This window comes from Galendromus occidentalis, unplaced genomic scaffold (assembly GCF_000255335.2).
Source record: "Galendromus occidentalis unplaced genomic scaffold, Mocc_1.1 scf7180000077476, whole genome shotgun sequence".
In the NCBI taxonomy this organism is placed as follows: domain Eukaryota; kingdom Metazoa; phylum Arthropoda; class Arachnida; order Mesostigmata; family Phytoseiidae; genus Galendromus; species Galendromus occidentalis.
Window position 1 is genome coordinate 81528 of NW_003805464.1, and position 26415 is coordinate 107942.

The 26415-nt window shown below is 51.0% G+C and overlaps 3 protein-coding genes across 3 annotated transcripts; 1 reads left to right on the forward strand and 2 right to left on the reverse strand.

Moving 5' to 3' along the window:
- Positions 1-11843: 11843 nt before the first annotated feature.
- On the forward strand, positions 11844-16692 carry LOC108864463 (protein Dok-7). Its single transcript, XM_018640172.2, has 6 exons — positions 11844-12123; positions 13834-14214; positions 14742-15006; positions 15413-15550; positions 15685-15920; positions 16048-16692. The coding sequence occupies exons 2-6, from the start codon at positions 13867-13869 to the stop codon at positions 16690-16692; spliced, it is 1632 nt and encodes a 543-aa protein (XP_018495688.1). The 5' UTR covers positions 11844-12123; positions 13834-13866.
- Positions 16693-19141: 2449 nt separating this feature from the next.
- On the reverse strand, positions 19142-20393 carry LOC108864464 (uncharacterized). Its single transcript, XM_018640173.1, has 4 exons — positions 20238-20393; positions 19967-20051; positions 19616-19812; positions 19142-19496 (listed from the first exon to the last, which is right to left on the reverse strand). The coding sequence occupies exons 1-4, from the start codon at positions 20391-20393 to the stop codon at positions 19356-19358; spliced, it is 579 nt and encodes a 192-aa protein (XP_018495689.1). The 3' UTR covers positions 19142-19355.
- A 3033-nt stretch (positions 20394-23426) lies between these two features.
- LOC100908798 (centrosomal protein 164) lies at positions 23427-25909 on the reverse strand. Its single transcript, XM_029111915.1, is given in 8 exon segments — positions 23427-23703; positions 23906-24082; positions 24267-24499; positions 24773-24858; positions 24861-24999; positions 25105-25265; positions 25350-25475; positions 25748-25909. Coding segments are annotated over 8 exon segments (1278 nt in total). The 5' UTR covers positions 25827-25909.
- Between the last annotated feature and the right edge of the window lie 506 nt (positions 25910-26415).

Sequence of the window (26415 nt, forward strand, 5' to 3'; positions counted from 1 at the left end):
TCTGTATCCCACCCGAGGCTTCCACGGGAAGACGCATCGAGCCAGAGGCTGTATTAGAATCGCCTCCATTCATCATACCTGCCACAAGCTTCATCTGAGTTTGGCGTCACAAGAGAATCATCATTTAGCCGCTGCATGTATGCTCAAGTGGCCGCTGCTCCCGCCATCCTTCATTGTAATTAGAAAATTCAAGGTGCTCCTGACATCCGAACCCAGGCTTGCTCTCACTCGTCAGATGCAACCCTCCCTGCAACTTCCAGTGTATTGCGTAATTTTCCTTTGAATATCGCTTCCGATGCTCAATTTTTCGCAAACGGTTCTGTCGGTCGAGCTAGATGCGAATAAGACCCTCCGCCGAACTCGATTTCTCTCCTGCTCCTCGGTCCTATGAAAGTTTCACTATGTGGCCTCGGAATTCCGCTACCGTGCATAGCGTTCGCGTGCGTAAGACACGGAGCGGGCGAGCGGGCGCACGTGCGCTCTAGAGTGGCAATTTCCTCTGCTCGACTTCTAAGAGCCTCGGATTTACGACAAGCCGCTCCATATTACGTGGCGAGAATCTCTCGTTCCATGCTCTCCTCACCTCATTCTCGGTTGGTCGGTGTCTGTCCGACTCGGCGTTCGGAATGCTTTCAACTTTGACCCACATCCATGAGTACTGCTACGCGACGTGAGGAACTTCACTGGAGCGACTTCCCTAATTTATCAGACCGCTCTCACACGAATCCGGCTTCCGTCAGAGAATTGTGTTTGAGCGTTTGTGGAAAGTCGTTCAATCTTCATTCGTTCCTGGTTTTTGTTTGGATTGAAATCGAAACTCCTACACAGCATCCTTGCTGACTGCTGAGCTGTAACAAGCGACAGAGGAGAATAATATGTCACTGACTGTGAGTTACATCGATTCGAGAAAAGCAGATGAGATTCATCCCGAAGCGCGCTTGTTTTGCTATGGAGATGAATCTGTTTTCCCTCGTCATTCGCACCTTGACGATCTCTCCCCTCGAAATCTTCGTCGCTGGAATCCATGACGGATCTCAGGTAGAGAAGAGCACAAGCAGCAGCAGAAGATTTTCGTCTGTGATCTACTCTGAGAAAGCCAACTCGCCTGAATAAACATCGGCCGTTCGGAGACGATTGAGCCATATAGCCCGACGCACCGAGTCGAACGAGTCGAATTCAGCCCCTGGGTCCGTGTGTCTCTTCCATCCCGAATAATCTTCCCCACTGATTCGATGCTGAATTGTATCAATGTCCGGTCTGGGTGTGGTTGGCGAGCGTGCTGTCCGCGGTCGGTCGGAGTTTACACCCTGCTTTCCCCATGCAGCGATGGCTGCGTTCGTATCCGCACGGATACTCGTCAGGACCCGATTGTCCAGGATATGTCTCGAGCGTCGAGTGATGCCTCGTGGCAGGCTACTAAACTTCCCCCTAATCATGTACATATCTATCGGCACGTGATTTGCTTCCCTGGCTTCACTCGCGGAGCTTACTCTCAGCGTGTGAGAGGCCACAGGAGGAAGAAAAACAGCGGTACCGGAACCGCGGGGGTGCCATAATTCTATCCGCTCAACTTTTCCCGATGTTCGGCCTTCGCCCCTCCGAGTTGTACATGCGTCGGGTCGGTATCGAGCTGACGGAGCGAGTTAGGTTTCCGTCCGGAGGTGTGAAACACGGGATCGAAACAAGCCTTGGTCTTCTCCCATATCACAATTTATGAGGCGATACACGCAGAGACATGAGTACACCATTCCGAGTGGTTACAACTAGCTCCAGGTCTTGGTGATTCGAGACGTGGCGATCGCCAGCGTTCACTACTTCCGGATTCCGAGCCCCTCGATCTGTGGTCGATTCGGGTTCGGGGTTCCCGCTAGAATGTTTAAGATCAAGGGGACGAAACGTGGGTATCGGTCAGATTGCACCGATCCGAGAGTGAAATACGAAATAGGAATGAAGGTACCCTACTAGCGGTATTCAATTTCTGCGCATCGACCCCGTCAATGTGGTGACGAGGACTCTCTGGAAGAGTCGAGAGCGTTTTGATCGAATCGTCCGCAGCCGATTCAAGCCGTCGAAAATTTGATCATATCAGCCAATTCGGCCTATGTGCTGGTCCAATGGAAGCTTGAGGCGGAGAGCGGCGCGCCGGGGTAAGTTCGAGAGGGCCGGCAGCTGCACCGGTGCTCCCGGCACTTGCGTTCAGAGCATACCAAGTCGAGCATCGTGTGCCGTTATCCTCTTTGGCGGTTCCTGATGACTGTCCCTGGTTCGGCCGCCCGCCCGCCTGCCTGCCTGCTTGCGCACACGTGAGTATAGCTGACTGTTAGCTGACAGATCTGTGCCGCAGCTGGCTACAACCTGCACTCACCAGGAGGCTGCGCTGGCGGGACTTGTCCTAGAAGGCATTACTTTTTTTTCTGCCATAAATAGGTCGGTCGTACGAGCAGCCAGCTCTCGTTCCAGTCCACCGCCATTGTGAGACTAAAAGAAAGATGCATGCCTAAAAATCAATGGACGAATGCTTCATGGCACTTACTACTCGAACTAGTTTCGCAGTTCGGACACCAGCCCATTCAGACGACCCGCCCCTCGGGGATCCCTCCCGGGGTTGCACGTCGATTCGGCCGGAAAACGTGCGGTCGGAGTCTTGCTCCATCAGATCGAGATAGTCGGCCTTGGATTGAACGCCGTCCGGGACCGCTAGAAGAACGGAATTCCTCAACTCGAAGGCCTGTCGGAACTATCGCTTGAAAACAAGTTTCGAATTGTAGTAGTCTAGGCTGGTTGCATGGAGCAAGGAGGCTTCGGCGGTGAAGAAGGAAGTGAAGTTTTTCTCTAGCTCTTACAAAGCCTGGTCGAGATGAGGATCAGCAGAAGTATTAGGTGCTGCTGCTGCCTGACAGGATCTCGAGAGAATCTCACGCGAGACCTTTCTCGGACATGACATGCCTGCATCGCCGGAGAGAAATCCGAGTGCAACACTTGTGAAACGACAAAGTAGCGACGGGGGATACATAGTCCCGGAGGACAATGTTCAGGAACGGCACGCACTTTCTGTCGGGCAGGTGCTCAGACCTTTCCTGGAGTCAATAATCTCCCGCGGACTCCGTACAGGTTTATATTTAACGGCTTGCTTTGCATATAGATGGGAAACTGCTTGTTTGAGTCGCCTCGGCACGTTCGTTATTTCGTGGCATTCGCTCAACGACTTGCCCCGTTTGAAGTTCGACTCGCTGATCACTACTCTCTGGGGGAGGGAGTTCATTCGTTTGATTGTCTGAAGGCTTCGGCGTGGGAACCCGTCCCAAATCTCCCCCTCTCAAGCCCCCTCTGCTCCCCCGGATAGAGGAGGGCATCTCCTCCCAATGCTAGGCGATTTTCGCTAGTTGTCGAAAAGAGCAGAGGTCACTTGTCCGTCTCGTCTCGTAGTTTCAGATATCTATTCATGCGATTGCTGGGAGCGGTCCACATTGTAGCGAGTATTGTATTTGCGAAGTTCATGAAGGCTCTCTCCGTTCGTCCGACAGTCCATCCGTCTGTCTGTCCGTCGGGTATTCTGAGTGGACAGCTAGCTTGTTGGCTGCTTCGTTACAAGTGGTGCCACACCACTAATGGCAGTCATAGATCTTAGACTTCCTCCATGTCGTTCGTTGTGTACTGCTATTGGAAGTGGTGATGGAGGTTGTGGGAAGAGAGCTTCAGCGGTCGGCATTGCGAGTCGCTCCTTCTTTTTGTAGCTGGGATCCGTGTACATAGGTGAGCCGAAGAGCTCGAACACACAGGCATGCCTACACAGAATTGAGGTGCCCCGAGTTCCCGTCTTTTCTCTCGGAGAAGAGCAACACCCTCATGGGGAGTAGCGATCCGGAAGCATAGAGCCAGGCACCGATGATATGGCCAGCGAAAGAGGAAATGTGGGTGTCGCTTGAGATCGCATTCGGTTTCGCGAGAACCCGAAAACTCCGACTGCCGGCTTTCCTGGCTCACTCACCCAGTTGAATGACTCTCACTGCACACTCACAGTCAGTCAAAAGGGATCGACAGGATCGCAGAGAACGTGTTTATGTTGCGGACATCGTAATCAGTCACGATTGCGCGCCCCCAAGGGATATTGAATATTCCATAACTCTTGTCGAGTGACATCTATGTAATACTTCACAGACGCTTTTTCCGACAGGGGCTCGACAGAAGCCCAGTCCTATTGTCGCACTGCAGGAAACTTCTAAGCGACGACATCGATTTAGGTACTTAGATTCGGAAAGGCTCGTTCATACGTTTTTCGAGCCAAAGCCGAATTCATTTTATGCGATGTCGTAGCAGTTTAGCTCCCAGTCGACCGTGAACATTTCACATGAGCTCGGTCTTACTTCTATCAGAGACGTCGAACCGGAGTCAACCTGACTTCGAGCCTCGCTCAATTCGGAAGCGTCGAGAACTTCGAGAAATCAATAAGTTGTGCGCTCGAGAAGTTTTTTCCTGAGCTCCGTTGAACCTTATTGGGACGTGAGCTCGTGTGTAATTTCTCCGAGTTGTCTCTCCGAAGTCGTTTCAGTTTTTGCTCTGTGCGAGTGTGTACGCGGCGATGTGAGGAGGCCTTGCTGTGATGCTTGCTTTGTTCCTGAAGACGAAGAGCAGCTTCAATCTCCTTTTTGGCAGAAGCCTGAGTTGATGTTTTGTGTGATTTTCCTCAAGAGCGCTCTGATGATGACGGAGTACTGTCACTCCACGGTGGGCTGGATGGGGCTGGATTGCGCTCGCTGACATACTCTGTTGTTGGCCTGAACTACTGTCATACAAGCTCCCGAGTCAAGGAAACCAGCGACTTCTCGCTTGCCTACCGCCTAATGAACTGAGTGAGCTCCGAAGACTGCGGAGAAGAACACACCCCTCGAAACTTGGTTGGAGCAAACTTTGAAAACCAGTGTTTTCAATGTAACGCTCGGCTCTCCGACCGCGAGCTTCTTTTTTCTCGCTCCGGTTTAGTCTCAGACGCTCGCGAAGCTCCTCAGACACACGAATCTCACGACTGGCGTATGAAATTTCGGAATGGGAACCTTCCGTCTGAATGGCGGACTTTCTGCTTGCTTCGCCGTCTAGTTTCCGCATCACAATTATCCGAGCGGGGAACCCTCTGCGTGTGGGAATCCATCGGCTCGAGAACTATAAGAGTTGGACTTTCTGATTCGAGGTCCAAGCTCAGAGTACTGGAAGTTGCGGACCGGCGAGAGGAAACTGTGTGAGTGAATTCTTTGGGCTCGGTTTCAGGTTTCAGAGTTCCTCCTCGGTTCACTCCATTCATCATCTCGATTACTGCGACTCGTAATGAAGTCCATTCAGAAGTGGAGATCTCTCTCCTCCATCTGGTTGTCGCTTCTGCTCGGGTCGGTGTGATCGTCGTTGTTGTCGCCACCGTCTCCATCTCCGCTCGCAAACCCGACATCCCGGAAACCTTTGACCGGCATCGCGATTGCTACCAAGCGAGCGCTTTCGGACATGTCATGGCCGATATTTGCTGGTCTGGGCACTGAGTTTAGGCCGATTTCAGGAACGCTCTAATCGGTCATGAAATATTTTTATTTCTGAAGATGGCTCAAGAATTTATTCTGATTGGATAGCGACAGCTGGTCGAGAATCTCAGAAGAAACTCGATGGTTCGATCAGGAATAACCGAACCGTAGTGCGGGACCATAGAAAGGATGATCGCGATCGGGTGATGCCGCGAAGTTCCATCGCTACCTGGGAGTCAAAGGTTTACAACTCTAATCTCGAAACACACCACTGCTTACCCGAGCAGGAGATCCCTCCTGCCTCCAAGTGCGCTCTGGGACTTGACTTGAGCAATGTACAGTATTTGCTACATTCGGTTTCGCGTTCTGTTCTCTGGGTCATCGTCATGACCCCCGAATTTGGCATTCGAGGACACAGGAAATTGAAGAGTTCCCACAGGATCATGTTCGAGAGCTGCTAGAGCCTCGGGAGCAGTTTCGCGCTGTTGAGGGCCGATTTCCGAATCTTCGCGTCATCGACAAGGAACCGTCCTCCGTGCGGTGATCTCCACTATCTCTCTTCAAGATCGAGTTTCAAACCTGAAGACGAGCCATCGAGTCGACTGAGCTTTTGAGACACGGATGATTTTTTCCTGCGGAGAGGAGGGCAAAAGACTTCATGCGAACCCGAATAATTAGCGAGTAACCGGAATGGATCTCATATGTAGGAGAGGACTAGGAAAATGATGGGCTCGATCGCGGTTGAACTGGACACTCACTGCGAGGAAGGTCATTATAGAGAGTCCGAGCCCGGCTCCGAAGAGTAAATAGGGGCCTGAAATGAAGATTCGTCCTTACCTGATTCGGCAAGAAACAATGATAAACGCATCAAGCTCAGGTGAGCTCTCACTTACCTACGAAGATCTTATGAGAAATCGGGATAGTCTCAGCACCAGCCTTCCCAATTTGCTTTTCCTTCATGTTTTCTGCAGTCCATTTCTCCAATAAACCCGCTTGGACCGCCAAATGCACGCTGTGAATCACAAGACGAGCTGCCCAAGACGAGCATCAAAAACTATTTCGCGTCAAATGAAACTCATGGACACTCACTACGGATTGAACATACGGCCGAGTTGACACTTTTTCTGAATTGCCATCCCTGCTACGAATGTGTAAAGGTAGGCGTTGTCGGGCACTCGCACAGATCGCTCCATGTCGTGTTCGTAAATGAATGCTCTCAGGGAATGCCTCGTGTCGATCAGGCAATACCTTGAAATGTTGAGCATCGCATGAGTTCATGAGGTCATACCGGAAAATTGAGGCATGAGCTATCCCATACTGGAACGTCTTGGGGGTTGACATCCGACCCAGAATCCATTTCACCTCTTGAGCGGAATATCTGCGACGAATGATTCTTTGTCCTCCGTCAACAGGGCGGAATGGGCTTTTATCTGCCGCCTGAGGAGTTCCCCAACTCTATGTTGATAGATCTGGAGAAAATTGTCGTTACACGCTGAGAAAATCATTTTTCCCCGACTCAGATTTCAGAACCCATCATCAGCTTGCCGTAATACCATACCTGGATAACATCGTAAATCGTGGTGCTGACTTGTGTACCGCAATGGAATCGCCCTCGACTGATTGCGGTATAGAGCTCGTCCAGAGAGTTGACCTGAGATCAAGAAACATTCCCATTTACTCTTACCACTGATGTGTATTCGCTGTATTTCATTCCGATGTTCCTGCTCGAGACGTTCAACTTTTACTCACTTCTGTCTCAAACACTGGCATCGACAGAAGCGAAAATAGGCACGTGTTGTAGTAATTCGTAAGCCAGAAGACGTGCAAGGCATAAAATAGGAGGAATAGCCTGTATGACAAACGAGAGAATTCCTTGAAGCCGCCGCTACCTGAAAAGAATTTCCGACGATAACCGATGTGAAATTAGCGCGACAAGTGAGAAGCTTATGTACACTGAGACGAAACCAGAGTGCGAAAGTGACGTGGAGACCGCAAGCGTCATGAATCATGAATAACAATGGTTCGTCTTCGTTTCAAAAACTGGTAGTTGCCGCAATTCTAATGGATTGCCCCCAGCATGAAAGCCCTCTTGTTTAAGCGTCACGGGTATCACGTTTTTCTCGGGTATAACCCACCTTGTCTGGCCAATAGAGCCAAAAGAAGCCACGACCCAGGCAGCGCTCCACGAGAAACTGTCGGACCCTAGACACGAAAGTTCCGTTAAGCTATGAATGTCTTCTCATTCTATTGAATGGCCGCGTCTACGGTCCTGCAGTTCCGCCGAGCTTTCCTCACCTTAAACAGCTTGATAACGATACAGTTGATGAGAACACTCGAGACTATCAATACCCATGTTGCGCCATCGAACGGCCACAGCATCGAGGTGTAGGATTCCATCCTTCGAGGGGCTGGGTAAGCGTAGGTTATGACGTCATTCAGATAAGGCCACGAAAATTTGACCGCCCCCAATCGCGAGAAGGACATCCCTAATTCGGACAGACTCAGATCTTTCTCCTGAGGAAGAGTAGGGTTAACGGGTTGGGAATCGCTCCATGACACCGGAATCTCTCACCTATCGGTATGAGTTCTGACGGGAGTACCTGGAGTCACACGGAACTCGGGCCGAGAACAAACCTTATTATACACCCAACCGATGAGACCGACCCAATTTTTTCGGCCGTTTTTCTCTGCCACCGAACCATAGCGCGAATCCGGCTCAGGGTAAAGAACGTACCTGCGAAAGGAGATTCTCAATGCTTTTCTCGAGATGCATCGATTCTAGGGAGGTCCGCTCGACCTCAGTCTCCGAAGGGAGGCGAATTATAAGGATTTGATCAACAAATTATAATTATAATCAACAAACTATTAACAAACTATAAGGATCTGAATGGCGGAGCCTCACGTGAAATTGAGCAATCCAGATAGCATCCTCAGTAAATTGAATTCAGTGCCCTTCTCCGCTAGGAGTTCCCCCGTGAAATCGTTTCTCCGCACGACGAAACTCGGTGTACTCTGCGAAAGCACTCCAGCTTCAATAAATCGATATCTCATTATGCCCCCCTTCAGCTTTGGCGTGCCACGCTCACATTTATGTATCCGACGTGTAGTGTCAAGCCGTTCAATGAGGGGATAAACACGTAACGATTCGCGGCGTCGCGTCTGACAAATCCACATCCGACGCAGGCGGTTTCGAAATCAGTCTCTGACATGGCATACCTCACTCTGTCTCGTCCTGCAATCGAGACCTAGACAGACATTCAGACTCCGGTACTAAGACGTCGATCATCCGTGTTTTTCTCGCAAAGGAAACACGTCACTAAGCGATCACCTCGTGCGAGAACAGTTCTTTGACATCGTCGGCGCTGCTCGTTCCAGAAATCAATAAGGTTTGACAACATTCCGCGGGAATCGGTGTTGCGAAAGGAACTTCGTTCGTCCGAGGATTGATGAAGTCGAACTGGTACTGACAAATGAAGTCGACTTTCCTATGCAATGGACCCTGAAAATAGATGAGCGGGGGCTTCCTGGGAGGAGTCTGATTCGAAAGGTCCCCGAGCTCATCACTCCGAGTGTTCATATCCAGTTCCGTATCCCTGTGCAATCGCTCACATAGTTGATTGAAATCAGGGTTCGGACGCTCCTGAAGCTCAAATTGAAAGCTATGACTTTGTAGGATGGCGAGAAATCGTTCATGGGATAAGTGAGAGTCTCCGTTTCGTGGTCCCAAAGATGAATACGCAGAGCACACCTCGACGCTGACATCAGATCTGAAAACGAACGAATTCAACGAGCGGAATCGAACGCGCAAAGGAGCTTTAGCGGTATCGGTTCGTTTCGGGGAGACCGGAGAGGTATGTGAAGAGGACTCGGGCGGAAGTAAACTCACATTCAATTCCGGAGGAGTTGTCACCTACGATCAGGATGTAGTCGGACTTGCTGCCGCAGAAGTCTCGGACGAAATCGGAAATTCCGGAGTACTTATGCTTACTCGAGTAGCACGTCCTCGCAGCAACCATGAGTACAAGCGCCGCGCACCACATCGCTGGGAACTTATTCCGAATACTCACTCCAGAGCAAATCAACATGTTCATCGGTAGAAAATGAAGTTAGCAACACTGGGGCTGTATCAACCCTGAATCTTCCGCAGGCGGATCACGAACGCATGCATGGATCATTCCGGGATCCCCCACCATGAACGATCGCTTATCGATCACGTCGAAGACAGCGAAATGAATTGCTGCAACCGATCCTTCGGAAACTTCAGCTCACTACGGTTAACTTACACGGATGAAATTATTTAAGCGAGTTCAGGATGAGCGGAACCTGTTGTCTCACAAAAATATCCGAGAGCGAGGAAACAGTCCCCAGAGCTGCTCCGCATCCGGTGTGCATTCTGGCGTTGATTGTCCCCGAGAGGAGACCAAGCGTCCGCCTGACCTTGGAAATGTTTGCAGCTCTTCTGTGTCAAACCTCGTCGATTTTCACCCATAGTGTCGGTTTCCATTTAATCTGCCTTTCTTCATCCGCGCCGAACAGATGTCTGGGAGTATGGCATCGCGTATTCCCATCGCGAAATATTACGCGCTGGTTTCTGTGGACACTAGTCAGAGGCTAACCTCGATTCCTTGATCTCCTGAGTACATCTGGCGAGGTTCTCTACGGAGCTTCCTCGCGCAGTTGGCGCCGCCTGCTGCGCCTCCGACTACAGTCACGAGCAATGACGGAAAGGGTGCGATCGGGTGTCTACCCATTCGAAGATCGATCGCACTCCTTTCAACGAGTGCAAATGAAATTACACAGTCAGAGTAGGTCCGCCCCGATCATCGCTCGTGGGAGCTAGATTAAGCTGGAATTATCTCCCATCGGATCGGCCGAGTCTTCATTCTGGAACAAAGTGTCCCCAGCCGATCACATCAAAAGCCGTGCTATTCGCAGCCGAGGGGTCGATTTCCCCGACCTTGAGGCGTTTTCCGTTCTATTCGTGATAGTGTAGTATGTCAACGGCGGTGATCGGGATGAGCTTGAGGCCGATGTCCGAGTTTCGGGGGTCCGACACAGTGTGACTCAGCGGCAAATGAGCCGCTAGAAAGCTCTTCCTCACCGTCTGCCATCAAGATTCCCAGGCCTTCCCCGTGCTTGTGCACTACAGCGGAAGGTCTTCAAAATGACGGCCATCACAACCTGTTGTCAGTGCATCGAACAATTTTTCATCGTCCCGTGGCTGGACCTCATAGACATACAGGAGGGAAATAATAATCGTTGCAGCGAGCAGTCATTGGAACGGATGAAGTTTTCCAACTTTGTTGCGACTAGATCCTACCTGGGACGGGGGATCTTATGAAAACAGAACGGGAGCGAAACTCTATTCCCGGAATGGGCATGGGGCTTCAGTCCATGACGAAACGATCAAGCTTGTCCCTGTAGGGATGTAACTTTGGCTGATTAGGAATGTCTGTCGAGTGTCTCGAGAGAGCTGTTTCGAGATGCTACCAATCTATGTATTCAAGCGATACGTTCCACGAATCCTAATTGATCGGGGTAGTCCCTGAGCCGTGAGTATCTCGCCCTGTGTTTCGATTTTCATGTCTTTCCTGGGGCGCTGTAGCGATCCTTTCGGCTTTCCTTTTGCTTAATCCCTTGAAACGATTCGTCGGAGCGAGCCTCACTGTCCGGTATTCGCGGCCGCCACACTCCCTGAAAGCGCCGATGTCCGAGAATGATCAGCTGGAATCCATGAAAACCTTCGTTTCCTCTCGAGTTGTGGGCCGGATGCTGACCGCTTGAATGAGTTCCGGTGAGAGAAAAAAGATCGAGTCCCGTTGCCGCATCGTGTACGGAACGAACAAGCTAAATGCTTTTCTAATCGTCTAGTGCTGCTTTGAGGTATTGACGGCCTGAAGTACTCGAGAAGGTCGACGGAGTGCTTATCACAAACATAAGGAAGATAGCTAATTCTTATAGTCTTGAAGGTTGTACAAACGACTACCGAAAGCGATTACTCAATGGATCCTCATACGATCGGCGCGGGAATGGTTGTGACAATCATGCTGCCTCCGTCCCGCCGCTGGCCCGATCATACCGAGCGAATCGCTGATCAGATTCCCCCTCGAGCGCTAAGTGTTGCCACAGATCTCGTAGCAGACGGACTGAATCCATTCCCTCTCGCTCGTTCACCGTATCCCTACCATGAGCGAGGCACGAGTAGTACCACCCGCCAGGAGGGATAGCCGCGGGGACAGAGCGGCCGACAGACAGACAAGCATCCATCCGACCTCCGTGCGCATGCGTTCACCCGATGGGGGCTCTCAACTCGCTCGTTTTCCTTCACACTCTCCAAGCAGAGATCGCGGACCAAGCACAACTCTTAGCACACACTCGTTCGGAGTACTGCGAGCACGCCGTGTTTTGCTCCCGCACTACACGGATTCTCGGGCGAAGGTGTTTGAAGTTTCATCGACGCTGTGCGCGGTTCGACGGCCGACTAGTGAGTGAGTGAGATGAGGAATCAAATGTTGTGTAGACGGCCGACAGAGTGAAACCCCGGAATGGGAGCTCTCCCATAGGATCTCAGAAAGAGCAGCCAGGTATCAGGTGCATCTGACGCGTGCTTCTCTCTCGAGTGAGTGGTGAAAAATGCCGACGTTCTCTCAGAACCTCTCAAGTAATACTTTCTGCATACTTTCCGATCTTTAATTCATCTGCGAAGTGGGACGCGGAATTCAGCCGCTGCGACCCGTGTCGACGGGTCGTGCCGCTTCCACCGGAATCGAGTTTCGAATGCACGGTACACGGGCTTCGTCAGCGCGGAATTCTGCGCTTTCTCCTCCGCGTCCTCATTAGGAGTCATGTCTCGACGGCAATCTCAGCGTCGCCGCCGAGCTTCGCCACCCATTTTAGGAATCAATGTTTTGCTGGCTGGAATTCGATTGGGAAAAAGCTTGACAGGTCGTTTCCACTCTCGATTCTATCATGGGTTTCCGAGTGCGGGAACCGATTTCGGTCGAGCCGGCATCATAATCGGATCAACGAGCTGACGATAACGAGCTGTGGATCGGTCATAACTCAGCATAAGCGTTTCTGTAAGCCGACGGGCACAGAATCGGACAAAATTGAGCCTCGTGCGAGTACATGAATCCGCAGACATGTCCGGTGCTAGAACGCGGATCGAACGAAAATCAGACAGGACTTCCTGTCTGAATCATATGTGCCTTCAAGACTCCTCCGGCTTATTTACGATGTTATGTCGCTTGTCACGGGTAATTGGCGATCATGTCGTCATTGCCATCGGTGGCGCAGAGCTCGCTTGCGCTTCTCCTCGCGGGGCGATTTGTTCAGGCAACCCATGACTCATTCCAGGGAAGGAAACTCAAACAAAGATAACTCCCTCGACGAGCTTCGGAGCTCTGAATTTGGAGCGCATATGAATGAAGCTCATATGAATAAACGGTGAATAAGTGCTGCAGCTGCAACGACCGTCGCTTATTCGCTGCTTCAAACTGCATCTGGAAGTGTTCCAGTAATGAAATGTCTGCTCGGCGCGAAGTCCCTGACAGCTGCCAGACGGGAGAAATTCTTGGCGATGGTGTCGAGACCGGCGAATTCGAGAAATTAAGTTTTGCGCGCGCATTTGCTGTCCGTGCTAGGGGATTCAACTACCACATCTGCTGTGCTGTGGATCCGGGGATTGCTCATATCTGATCCGGCTGACGACGAAAGATGGGTTTGCCCCATGGTCGTGAGTCACCATCACGATTCGTGACCTGTTCGCCCACCAGGAGTGACTAAGTCTCGTCAGATATCGCTCTCGTTTTGCCTCTCGGCGGGAGGAAGGGAGGGGGGAGTGTTGGTAACTCACAACACGGAGACGAACCGAGCGGGAAGCGAAGTTCGGTCAGCATAGATTCTGATCGATGGGGCGAGTCGGTGTCAACATTTGCTTCTTGAGATCATTTCGAACTCCACCTGGAGCGGATATTCTTCCCCAAGTGTCAGCTGCAGATGAACCCATGAATTCTTACCGTGCACAACGGGATCTCGATTATGCTATCAGCCGCGGTCGGTATACCAGGAATCGCTCTTTATGGTTCATCCCCAGCCTGAGCCACATTCAGCCTTGCGAATTTCCCAGGACGTACCTCGGGGAAGGAGTCAGAGCCCGTCGTGAGACTTACATTTTCGTCCATCCGTCGGATGCTACGATTGGACAACCTACAAAGGAACTTACGCTACGAGGAGTTTCGCAGGAAATCCGAAGGATTCCTCAAGTTTGCCCCAAGCCTTTCGATGACTTTTCCCAACTGAATTCACAGGTCGGAACTTTCCGTTTCAGGAGCAATGAAAACCTTGGACACATTCTGAAACTATGAGCGAGCTCAAAATCACAATCGAGGGAAGCGTGCGCGTCAGAGAGAACAAGCGATGGAAAAGCCGTTATTGCTCGGTGACCAAGGCATCACCCGTCGCTAACTCGCTGCAAATCCATCTTTCGAAGGAGCAGAAGAACGGTCAGACCAATGTTGACAGAAGGTCTACGGCTAAAGGGACGACGATATGCCTCGAGAACTTCCTGGGAGTACAGAGCGGCTTCCTCTTGGATAAAGAGCCGCACACATTGGCCATCTTCTGCCAAGATACATGCGTCGTCCTAGCCATGGAAAATCGAGAGACTGCGGCGCTATGGGAAGCGCGGCTGCGTCTCTCAATGCCAGAGGTAAGAAGCGCGCTATGAGGGGAAATGGAAGCACCCATTCGACTGACTCCCCCTCGATTGGCTTCGGGATGGATCTCTCTACGTTTCATTTTGGCCCCCGGTGATCTATCGCTCGGGCTTCTCAAGACTGGACGTCTGTTGGGGCGGATTCCATCCCCTCGAATTTCGAAGTTCTGAATAATGATTCGAATCACAGGACCATGCATCCGATCCCATTCGATGGAGGCCTAAGCAGGCGCGCGCGCACGGGCCCTTCCCGAGCTGCCAGTCGGCTCGCGTGTCGGTTGAGACCGATCAGCTATTCATCAATTCTCTTTGTGGGAATTATTTTTGAAGCATCTCGAAATGAACGATCGCTTCTATCCCGATGCGGAGCTCATCGCGGGGTTAGGGGCGCGCCTAGACGCAGTCAAGGCCAAAATGAAGTTCCGTGAACCCAACTTTTGAATCCTCAGGTCGGAAACAGTCACCCGGCAGAGCTAGTACACCGGAAATACATGAAGTGACACAAACGCTTTTCCCCGCAGGTTTGCCACTTCGACGCCCAGTTGGTCAAAGTTCCTGCCGGTGGGAAAGGGGCCTTGGGACCATGCCGCATTCACATTCAGGACCACCAGTTCTGCATCACGCATCAGACTGCGCACGGACCTCAAGTTCTCCACTCCTGGAAGATTCAGGAGCTTCGGCGTTACGGCAAGCTTGAAGAGAATCTCTATGGGTTTGAGGGCGGATCCCGGTCAGGGAAGGGCGAGGGTGCTCATGTCCTCATGCTCGACGACGTTGCCGGTTTAGGTGAGTAGATCCGGATGTGAATATCTCGAGTTTTTCTCGACGTCGCTCCCATTGATGATTTGTCTTCGTCTCGTTGCTTGTGGAGGACCGTCACGTCGCGTAGAGGATACGCAGAATCGGGTTCTGCTTCGACAGCGTAATGACACTCACTCAGTCTAATTTGCGACGATGTTGGCCGATGTTCCGTGTCTCCTCGCGAAAGGAGACACCCCGATCGTTTGTTCCAATAAATCAAGCTGACGGCGCTTCCCAACAGATCATTTGACTACCCCGACGACGTTGCTGCCCTCTCCTGGGGCCGAACGAGAGCTGAACGGGTCTCATCGGACGGGTTTCTCTGCTGCTTGATGGGATGAACTATTGCGAGCAAGAAAGAACGCTAAAGCGTTAACTATATCATTTGCAGAAGCGACGTTCCACGTCGCGTCTCAGGGCTTCCTCAATCGACAGAAGAAAAGTGTGTACAATGCTCTCATGGCGGACTTGGTTGGATTGAGGGAAAGATTCACATCAGCGAATTCCACGAGCTCGTCAACCCTCGCCGGTGAGTTTCGGTTCATGTATCTTCTTTGGAGCTTGAAGCCGTTGATTTTCATCGTGGTTCTAGGATGAATGGCTCTATGCGCCGAGCACGACGTAAAACTTCGGACGTGATCCGATTCTTCCCCTTCATTTCAGGTTCCGTCTCTTCGCTCTACGGCGGATCAACGTTGCGTCGAAAGCATAACTGCCAATGTCAATGTGCGGACGCGGTGTCGCTCAAACCGCCATCCGAATACGACCCGTCCGGCTCCACAACGCCAGCCCCACAACCGGCAGCCCTTCCCCAAGACGTGGCGGATACAGCCGCTGAAACCTCCGCTGCAAGCTCCGCAAAACTCTGTGATCGTTCTTCACTCTGTTCCGAGAGTTCGGTAAGTCGCTAGAAATTCGGCAGCGGGTTGTTTCCGGTGGAGCTCTCCGGCGCTATTCGGCCCTGAATTCCCGGCTCATTTTGTTCCTCTCGGAAGTTCGTAACTGAGAGTCTGTTTCTTTTCGTAGGGAACCGGAAGCTGTGGGGGTAGCGTGGGCCTTCGCTCAGATGAGAGTTCGGACTACGACGTTCCGAAGAACATGTCGTCAAGTTTAGTCGAGCCGTCGTCCTGTTACGATCAGCCAAAGAACCTCCAGGCCGTCGTGAATGCCCTGCGATGTCCATGTCAGCCACAAACTGTAGAACCCTTGCTGGACTACGACGTTCCTGCACAAATCTGTAGCAATTACGATACACCGAAAACCTTCTCTGAATCTCTACGACCGCAAGCATTTCGCGGACCCATGCTAGAATACGACACCATCAAAGCAATTACTTCTGCGGGCGTCGGCGGCACTATGGACGCCAAAAGCCGTCTGCTCCACTCGCAGAAGGAGAACAGCGACGTGAACGCTGAGCTCGAAATGACCACGCGAAAACAATTGATCGAGGAAATCTGCCAGGGACGTCCGCACCTGGCTCACCACCAAGCCCTGACTTTTGGCTCGGCCTTTCTTCCGAATAGTCGTCTTCTCGCAGAGGCTCCGCTGCCAGACAGCAGTCACCCGAGCCTCGACTTCATAAGTTCGCAGTTTGTAGATAGCCTCTCCCTGTATCCTCTCGAAGACCCTCCGCAGGGAGGACTCCCAGGTCCTGCGCCGAGTTTCGTTTAAGTTTCGCGCTCACCGTGGTACGGCTTCATGATTCATCATCGCAGCGTAAAGAAAAAAAACTCCCCAACATTAAGTGCAATCTCAATTGTATACTCGATTCCACGCGGCGAGCGTGACTGGACAACCGGCTTTGAGTCACGAAGATCTCCCTCGTTCAGGCCGTGCTTGATTTCCAGAGGGGAAGAACATCGCGGAAGGGGAACTGATCTGCTTATAGAGATTGGTCGAGACGCTGATGAACTTCTTTATCCTCCCGGCTTTGGAGCTCCAGGCCGAAGTTTGGGATCAAAGAGGATATACCTAAGTACGTGCCGGCGGAATTCGCACTGCTCCGAAGTGTAAATGGTATTTATGACGGAACGAATGGATGAGTGATCATTATCAGCCCCTGCATCTTATGTGAATAAAAACCCTGAGATATCGATATCACGCATCGGAGGAAAATCGGCGACGATCATCTTAGTTGGTTGAATAAAGTTGTGCAATTCTTTGAAAGAAAACTCCGCCTGAATATTTATTGAGACTTTCATTCGTGCTTCGGGCGACTTACAGAGCTGATGGGTGATTGAAGCTGCTAATAAACTTCCCTGAATCGACAGCTCCTCCCAACTCTACTACGCGAATGATTTCGATGACTGACTGACTGACTGACTCAATACTTATCTTGAGACACAGTAAGATAGTTGACTTCAATCAACTTCGAACCAGCAATCGTTCTGCTTCCGACTGCGCCGCGCACCGCTCTGTCGTCGGTTTGGGATGGTTCACTGAGCTCCGAAAATGCATCCCTTTCCACTTATGAATGCTCATCATGTCAGCTTTCCCATTCAGGTGGTCTTGCTGGACCTCCTCGACGGAACGGATTGATTGCGATCTTTTTTCTGGTCCGATCGTATAGGGAGGTCGGAGCAGGAGAGGCCATTGCCACCGTGGAAGATCTGGAAGGTGGTCCATCAAGGTGGTCGTCTAGGTACTCTAGGTGGTCCTCCTCTACGAGAACGAAGCAGATGACCACCGGTGTCGATCTGAGATCGCAGCTTCTTCTGTCGTTGACGGCACTACCAGCGAAACTCTGTCTTTCAATGTATACGCGGCGACACTATCAGCGTGTCGAACTCAGCGTTCCGAGCTGGGATTCTGGAATTCTTCCTCTGATGTATCGGGCAACGAGTTATCGCACTACTTCGTAAGAGTTTTGCAGCCCAACGTGGAAGCTTGCGAAATTAGAAGCTTCGCGCCTATCGAGAATTACGGGACATATTACACGTAGACTGAATGAGGAACGAGGAGTGTCTGATTCCCAGATGGTCTCCGGAGTTATTAGAAGCGAAACGCTGAATGCTCACCAAATTCGACAACGAGCAGGGTAGTAGCGTCACCGGAACGACTAGTTCGAGCTTGAAGACCATTTGCCACTTCACGGCCGCGTCACCTAAGCGAGGGGCACCCTTCGATGCCGGTGGTCTCTTTCTTCGGCTTCTGGGTGGTCTACGCAAAGATCGCCGCTCTTAAACGCCAATGAGTCACTGGGCCGAGCGGGTGGCTCAGAGTTCTGTTTTTCGAAAGGATTATCTAGAAGCTCCGCTAGGACTCTGCCGCGATTATTCACCCCTCGATCTACCGTAGAAACATTGCCCGAGAAATCTTTATGGAACGGAAGTTCCCAATCGAGAAAAACGTTAGTGAAAGCTCTCAAACGCATGCGTTCAAACAGAATATTTTCCGAAGAGGATCCAATGAGACCACCCGCGAAAAGAAAATGGGAGGTCCCGTGCTATCTTCTGAATGATGTCGCTTGAGTTTGCTGCTGCTGCTGCTGCGGCTGCTGGTGGTCTCTCTGACGGTATGACTGGACTATTGGACGAAAGGAAGTCTGTGTGGTCGTGGCCACCGCGTTGATCTGCAACCGTAGCGTAGTGATCGTTAAGCAATAAATTCAATGCCGACTTTCAGAATTAGAGCACGTAAAAAGTCAGCAAACGTTTAGTACGTGAACTTCGGGTGCAGTTCCCAAATCATGTACGAAAGGCCATCCTGTACGGAGCGAGATGTCTGTGCTACGCGGGTTCCAAGTCGGGTCCTTTATCGTTCGGACATAGAACCGAGTTTTCCGGGGCAAGATTGAGAAAATTATTCGTCCACCAAAATCGAGAATGCGAAAACTATTTTCCTTACCGCCCGATCATATCTGTGTGCGCCATTGATTGAGGAAGATCTGTCAAGGCCTAAGTTTTCCGACTGAGCTATGCTGTGTTCCGCTCGGTATGCAGAAGTCGAGTGACAATGATGAGTGTTCCATTCGCAAGGTGGAGCTTTGTGCTCAGTCCCAAGCGAGCCCTCTCCTCGGATAAAGGCCCTATATTAACAATTCGCTTTTCGCGGGCTCCCCTCTAAAAGCACAGAGCCGAAAGGAAGATCTGATCTCAATATCAGGCCAGGTTTCCTGGTCAACCCATTCTCACTTTATTATTCGAAACCTTTAAGCGATCTTGGGGAAGTCTATGACGTATATTTACACAGCTAGTTATTCAATGACTTATTGTGGTATCACAAGGTTAGGCTAGACTAACTGGCTGCCGACTTCCTTCAAGGGGTCTTTGCGAAGAGCCTCGGCATCGCCAGTGGTGGTGCGGTTCGATTCGCGGTCGAAGTTGGCACTTTTTTCAAGCGATCGTGTCGTATGGAGGTGGGTCCTGTTCCTGTCGCAAACGGACGTAGTAGGCGTGCACGACTATGAAGAAGAACATCTCGATGAAGAGGATGAGACATTTGACGGCTATTTTGGTCAAAGCGTCGATTTTGCCCTGGAAACGCAAGGTGATTTCATTCAACCGGGAAATCGCTCGGCATTGCTGGTTCTCTGGACATCTCCCTGTGGTTCCGCTCCGCAGACAGTACATTCTCATTGACTCAGTTTACTGACCTCAGCTCCTTGAGCAGTGATCGCCAAGGTCTCGATGACACATGATTTGAAAAGAAAAGCCACGCCGAGACCTGTACAGAGGAGCCATGCAAAAACAAAACGGCCTTCCTCTTTGATCGTGCCATGTAGCAGGCATACGCTCAAAACCGCGCCGATGACTCCCTGCACAACCTGCATCACGGACACGGAAAGCGCCCCTGGAAATTGATGGACCGACCAGTGAGATCTTGAAACTCGCTCATCGGAAGGCGAACCAAAGCATTTCTCGAGCGGCCGTGGCGGCCAATTCTCACGTTGCTCATTATTTAGCCAACAAATAGAATCATTCGTGAGTTTAAATCCGGATATTACATGAATCTTGAGGCGAACCGGTGGGATTCGCAGCATCGTAGATAACGAACGTTGAGAACAATACCGCTTCAAAAACGTAGAGCCCCTGAGAAATGAGAATGTTATTAGAATAATCGGATGCCATCATTTTTGCCGAGAAAACGAGATCTTCATTTTCCGTTCAGGATCCCATAACGGTGGGATGAGGTGAGACATCAGCGATCGCTCGACCGTTCTTCCAGCAGGCTAGTCATATGTATCTATCACACTCCGCTCGACTGAGACCACTCACAATGCTCAAGATTCCGATGCACAGCACTGCATTTTGGAGCGTACACGATTGCCGGACACGGTGTAGGTTGACGGAAATTGTGAACCTCTTTCGCGAAGGTGGCATAACTGTAGGTAGAGTTCCGACCGGACTAGTGGCTCCAGTTTCCGAAGTCATGTCCGGTTCATCTATCAAAATGAATCGACGACCGGTTAGATGAAACGCGGAATCGAAACTTGACTGTTTCTATTCCCGAACAGGATTTGAGTGGGGCTTCTCGCGCTAAACGAGCCGCCCTCAGCTCATGTCGAGCGGCCGGTGAGTGGAGAAGATCTGCGTCTTTTCCGGCTATTGAGGAGTAAAATCAGTTTCGTCACGAGTACGGAAGGCTATCGGAGGATGCGGACACCTACACAACTTGTGAAGAAACCTCAAACACTTTTCGTTGCAGCCCTGTAGCACAAAATGCGAACACTCTTCTCGTCTCGTGAGGACTCCGACACTTCAAGCATGCCGTTACTTCGTTCCGTTCGGTGGGACTCGGTACCGCCATCACTGCCGTTGGAAAGTGGAGTCGGTCGCCGGCGGTAAGGGACGCCGATCTGTGTCAGTGGTACACTTGCCAGCTCAGACCATCTGTTCAGTAGCTGCTGCGAGAGCCGAAGGGGTCAGGAAGCTTTGATCAGAAGTCTTTGATTATTCAACGAGGGGTCCCTTCATTTCTCCGTTCTCTTCGGCGCTAGTGACAAACAATGCCTGTTTCAACATCGGAATCGATTCCGAAGCGGATTCACCAGCAATGGAGGTTCAGAAAGGGTCAGGAGGGAGGCGAAGGTCAGCTGATGATCGGTTCCGAGATTCGGAGCAGTTTCTCTAAATGTGGATCGACTCTCTCATCAATGCTTCTGAATAGCTCGTTCTGGTCGACAGCCGCGCTTTCTGGAGAGAGCGAGCCGCTCATCTGTGGAACCAAGCCGGCTCCGATTCTGAGGAGGATCTGGATAGACAACAAATCATTGACCGGTGGCTCTGTAGGGAACATAGCACTTGAAGCTCGCGCTTATGCCCGGAGATCGAGCTTGGGAAACAAGTTTCGCCTCGCTCAGGGGGCTAGAAATCCTTTCCTGAGCACCACTCGCTAGCGGGCACACCCATGTCACTCGTGAAGTGTTCCGGATGCGTTCACCGAGTCATTCATTTAGCGACCGCACCGCTCCGACTAGAAACTTGTACTGATTTGCCTGTGTGGCGAAATCCATAGCGTAAGTTGTAGCGCACACTTACAACGCTGGCCACCGATGGACTGGGACGCGTGTTTTCGCCGTCGCAGAAAATGACCTTACGCCGTAATTGAGGTGATTGTAGTTTCCTTTGCAGTGGTGAGGATACCTTCACCTTGTAACGAAGTTTCACCATCCGATCAATGAGCGCGTTGTTGAGTGACACGAGGGGGATGCGTCGACAGTTTTTCTCACGCCAACAGCTCGTCCGAAAAGAAGTAGGATCTCGCTCAGCCGAGCCGAGGAGCCCCGACGAACTCATGACCTGTCCCTTATCCTTCAGTTCTATTCGCTCCCGTTCAGAGTATGGGGACAGAAATTCAAGGCAAGCGATGAATTCCCCTTCAGTTTTGTGTCTTTGCAAAGAACTGGACTGACTGTCTGCCTCATGACACGAGTCATTGAATCTCCCTGAACTCGGTCTACATTAACATCGGTTTAGAAAGGGAGGTTTTTTGATCACTGAAAGCCGAGGGGGAGCGCGACAAACCATGGCGCATCGTCATGAGGGTTTTTCTTGAGCAGAAGTTCTCGAGTTTATTGTTTCAATAGTGATAGGTTGGAAAATGAATATTCACACATAACTCTGGAGCGAAATTTACAAAATGCAATAACAACATCGATCTAACTTGCAATGTGTACATTGCGTCTTTTCTACATTTGTCTTCTGCCTAGGGTTCCCTGATGATGGACCGAGAGAATCACACGGGAAATCGCATTCGTTTTCGAGTATCGAATCGACAGATCCCGAGGTATGAGGTTTAATAGGCTAGAGGATCCACGACGAAGATCTGCGGCTGTTTCCTATGGGCGTCGGTCAGCGATTTCGTTGTTCTTAAACTCGCTCCCGATTGAGCCGGTCCACCGTAGAGGTTGTCCGGCTTCAGCCGGGAGTCAGATCTTTTCCGAAACGAATCTTAACCTCAGAAAAAAGATCCGGTGAATCTCTTCAAGTTCCATCGAAAACTCTTCGGGCTCTCAGTCTTCGTATTACGACACCATGTCTTCTTTCTGAACTTCTCCGAACTTCCGGTCCTTCGACGGCTGGTCTCGAGGTAGAACTACAATGCCTTTGATCAGTTTCATTCTAAGCACAATCGCTCCCGACTTCGATTCTCTGATTTTTTTTTGCAAGAGCATGCGGAAGCAGGCGATCCCGAATAATCTCGGGAAAACCTTCAGATCTAACCCACTAGGTGCTCTATGCCGTTGCTTCTTCTGGGCGGTTCCCGATCGACCGCGAAGTCTGTTCCGGGAACTCTTCCCATCTCAAAGATACTGTCCGACTGCGCAGGTTGACTTCGATGTTGCGAAAACGCCCTGAGTTCTTCACAACCAACAGTCCTGAGCACTTTTCTATCAGCGCCAGCGGAACCATGCGTTATTGGCAATTATCGTCCGGACAAGCGATGTTTCGAGTGAATTGATTGTTCCTCGGACTCAAAACTTGTAAAAGATTCCACAACAAATCAGTCCGACTTCGTATTCGAGTGAAACCAATGAGCCCACCGTCGCGTTTCCGTCAGCCATCAATTCGCACAGAGTCATGAGGTTAATTGTAGTCGCAATATTCCAAATGAAGACGAGCTTCCTGTTTGCAAGGGATACACCGCGCAGAATACGTTCGCTCATCTACCGACCGACCGCTGGCAACTCGACGAGAATGACACGCCGCAATGCGCGGTCTATCTTAGTACTGCTCGAAATATCGATCGACGTCACGGAGTTGACGTGAAACGCGACAGGGCCGTCCACGCATATAGATAGGTGGATTCGGTAGATCTGTATCAATGATATCAACCTAACACTATCGGCTGGTAAAGTCGCCGAACTGTAATGCTCATTAGAATGTCTTCTGAGTGTACAATTTGAACGAGTGTTTCGAGCAGGCCTTAGATGCCTACGGACTGCGTCCATGAGTTCCGTTGTATCACTTTATAGCGAGTTGTTTCAGCTTACACTCATTGATTCCGCAGCGGAGTTTGACCAGCCGGCGTACCCACTCTTCCTGAGAGGTCATCTGCTGACCCGGTTGCATAACTAAACGTGGGTAGCCGGCCGCCGCTCCTGAGGACGTCGACGTCGCCACCGGATGCACATTGGAGACGTTAATCGAACGGAAATCCAGAGGTGGCTCAAGCATTTGACCGCTTTGAATAGGGTAGTTCGGCGTAGGACTTCCGTGGCTTGCGTAAGGTACGTGGTCGCTGTTGGAGAATGAAAGAATCGAACTTCACTCCGGAGTCTCAAATTCCCTCACACGCTTCCCGCCGTCTTTTCGACTCATATATAGCATTTCGGACATGAGCTCTCATCAAATCTATCAGAACTCGACCCGGGCAAGATCTTCCAAAATCTTTTTTACGCCCTCTCAGCAGATATCTGTCGAATCCGGATCTGGTAACCTACCCTGGGATCGGATCCTCCAGCACTTCTTTGACGGCCTTGAGCGCGATTTCGGTATGTCGCTGCCTCAATTGATCAACTCTCTCACTAATCCTGAGCAGATCGTCGTGTGATACCCTGGCTTGATGCTCCTGTTTGGTCGTTGGCAGTGTAGAATAAGCATTGATCATAGGCGAAACACTGTAATCGAAAGTGAGCACCTCTCAGTCGCCTAATCTTTGAATATCCGCGGAATTCCAATCAGCCTGATTCATGAAAGATTGGGAGCGCTGTTGATGCCTCGAGATGTTGAATTTTCGCTCAACCTCGAGTGATAAGATTGAATATGTACCAATATAACCTATGAATAGAAGTAAATACTCACGAATTTGAGGAAGAGAACGATTTTCTATTGCGAGGTTTGGGAGTTGAAGCCCCCATCGAGACATCCGTTTGGCAACCTCCGTCTTGACGACCCAGGGAGTAAATCAGAGAGCTCTTGGGTAACTCCGACTGGGGCGAAAATTTTATCCGCTCACGAATGAACTGATACTTTCGAACCTCATTTTTGAGCTTGTTCAATTCGGCCATTAGCTGCTTCTTCTGCAGCACGAGCTCCTGGAGCGAAGAAGATGGTCAAGCCTCCGTACGCTATGGCTTATTTGCAGCATAAAGCTTCCAACCCGATGTGGCGGGCGTGGCTTCCAGAACTCTATGAGGTCGAAAGCATGCATTCGAAAGGAGCATCCGGACTTGTTTCGAGATATGATTTTCTCCTCGTCGGCTATGTTTTCGACCGACGGCATTTCGCGATCCTCCTCCGCGCTCAGCCGATGCCGAGCGGATAATAATCGGAGCATGCTTCGAAAATATCCGCAAGAAAAATCTCACCTTCACAACGTAGGCCTCTTCGCGAATCTTCACAGTCGAACTTTGATTCTCAGATATTAGCACGGCTTGTTTTTTTCTTGAGGTCCTTGATTTAGGCCCGACGGACAAGATCTGCTCTTGCTTTTGTGTGGAGTTGGTTTCCGTCGAAGGGACATGTGAAAAACACTATCCGATTCTTTGGCCGACGTGGCCGTCGACAAGGGTGGTACGTCGTCCAGCGAAGACATCTTGTTCGGATAGAGAAATATCATCCATCAGAAAGCCATTTTTCGAGGCATGCTCTCGACACACATTCGGTATACATATACTGACGGGGACCGAATCCAGCTCACCAGTGATGTCCCACTGTCCTCGGAATTTCGCTGCTGACGTTGACTCGTAGCTTTCGTGATCATTTTGAAACGCTCTTGTTTCACGAGCATTTTGTAGTAGGTGTCCAACGGATGCTCCCAACATGACTCCTGCGTCACCGTGTTGTAATAGTAAACTCGACCTGAAGCGAAGAGTAAAAATTACGTCGAAAAATTAGGTCTTTGAACGCACTGCGGTCGGCAGTGATCGCGATGTGGTTATTCACCTTCGGAATCCTCGACGGGCATCCATGGGGGAGGAAGCGCAGCTTTGAGTGCACATTGCGCTATCCACAAGAGATCATCCTCCGCGGGCAGCCTGATGCCTATGTGTTCCGCGAAAGTTCGAACGTCTGGAAGAACAGAAATTTTATCCCGTGTATACGCGAGCTCAGGGTAAATTCTGACAATCGGATTCGGACCCCGCTAGGAGCTCCCCCCGAGACTATATCGACGGTTCAAAATCAGTCCTCAGGAGTTGGTCGGAAGAATCGCTCCGCGACCAGGGCGCCGCTCTGAATGTCCTTCGAAAATACTCATAAAGGGTCAAAGAGCCCGATCTGCATTCGATCAGAGCTCTCGACGAGAGACGATTCCCGGATCGCAGCCAGAATCTCGGGCTCACCTTCGTCGGGGGGAGGCTCATCACTCAGAGCCGTCGTCTCCTTGAGGAGTCTAGCCGTTCTTCGTGAGGCGTTCGACATTCGAAATCACGGTTTTCCCGTCTGTCCACTCAAGCTCAACGTCGATTTCACGAAGTTTCAAATGCTCCACGCTCGATCAGACGACTTCGACCTTCGACGTCGCGCGAGCTGGTCATCCCGAACTGATTCCGTCGAAGTCTATCAATGTTTCGCAATTGGAGCACGTTTGTGAATTTTCAAGCCTCCACACGATGTCAATTGCTCAGCCACCTCCCTTTTAGTGTACAGCAGTTTTGAACGAACGAGTAGCAGGCCATTGACATGTTGTGTTGTGTATTGTACGGGTGAGGCCTGACGCCATATTGGTCCCTCGCTCATGGAGCAGCACCTGGCAGGCGCCCTCCCGCTCCGCGTCCCCAGAACATACGGATCGGGGCCCAATGAGATAACTCGGCAGACTGTCTCGGAGCCAAGCGGGAAATGGTCTTACCGGCCATTTTCCTTCTCACTCAGGCTGTGATTCCCTTGCGGGTTACGCAACGTGTGTCCGGTTGATCGGGGAATTCGGATTTCAGGCTCTTGACTGCGCAAGAATCCCTCAATGACAAATCTCGCGGGGTCCAGAGAATGGAGTTCCGATATGAGGGGA

Excerpts from the sequence above, each read along its gene's own strand:
- LOC108864463 (XM_018640172.2), top strand. The coding sequence starts at position 13,867 with ATGAGCGAGCTCAAAATCACAATCGAGGGAAGCGTGCGCGTCAGAGAG. Across the intron at positions 14,215-14,741 it reads TGCGTCTCTCAATGCCAGAG|GTTTGCCACTTCGACGCCCA; the intron begins GTAAGAAGCGCG and ends TTTTCCCCGCAG. Across the intron at positions 15,921-16,047 it reads CACTCTGTTCCGAGAGTTCG|GGAACCGGAAGCTGTGGGGG; the intron begins GTAAGTCGCTAG and ends TTCTTTTCGTAG.
- LOC108864464 (XM_018640173.1), bottom strand. The coding sequence starts at position 20,393 with ATGACTTCGGAAACTGGAGCCACTAGTCCGGTCGGAACTCTACCTACA. Across the intron at positions 20,052-20,237 it reads GCATCGGAATCTTGAGCATT|GGGCTCTACGTTTTTGAAGC; the intron begins GTGAGTGGTCTC and ends CTCATTTCTCAG. Across the intron at positions 19,813-19,966 it reads CGGTTCGCCTCAAGATTCAT|GGGCGCTTTCCGTGTCCGTG; the intron begins GTAATATCCGGA and ends ATCAATTTCCAG.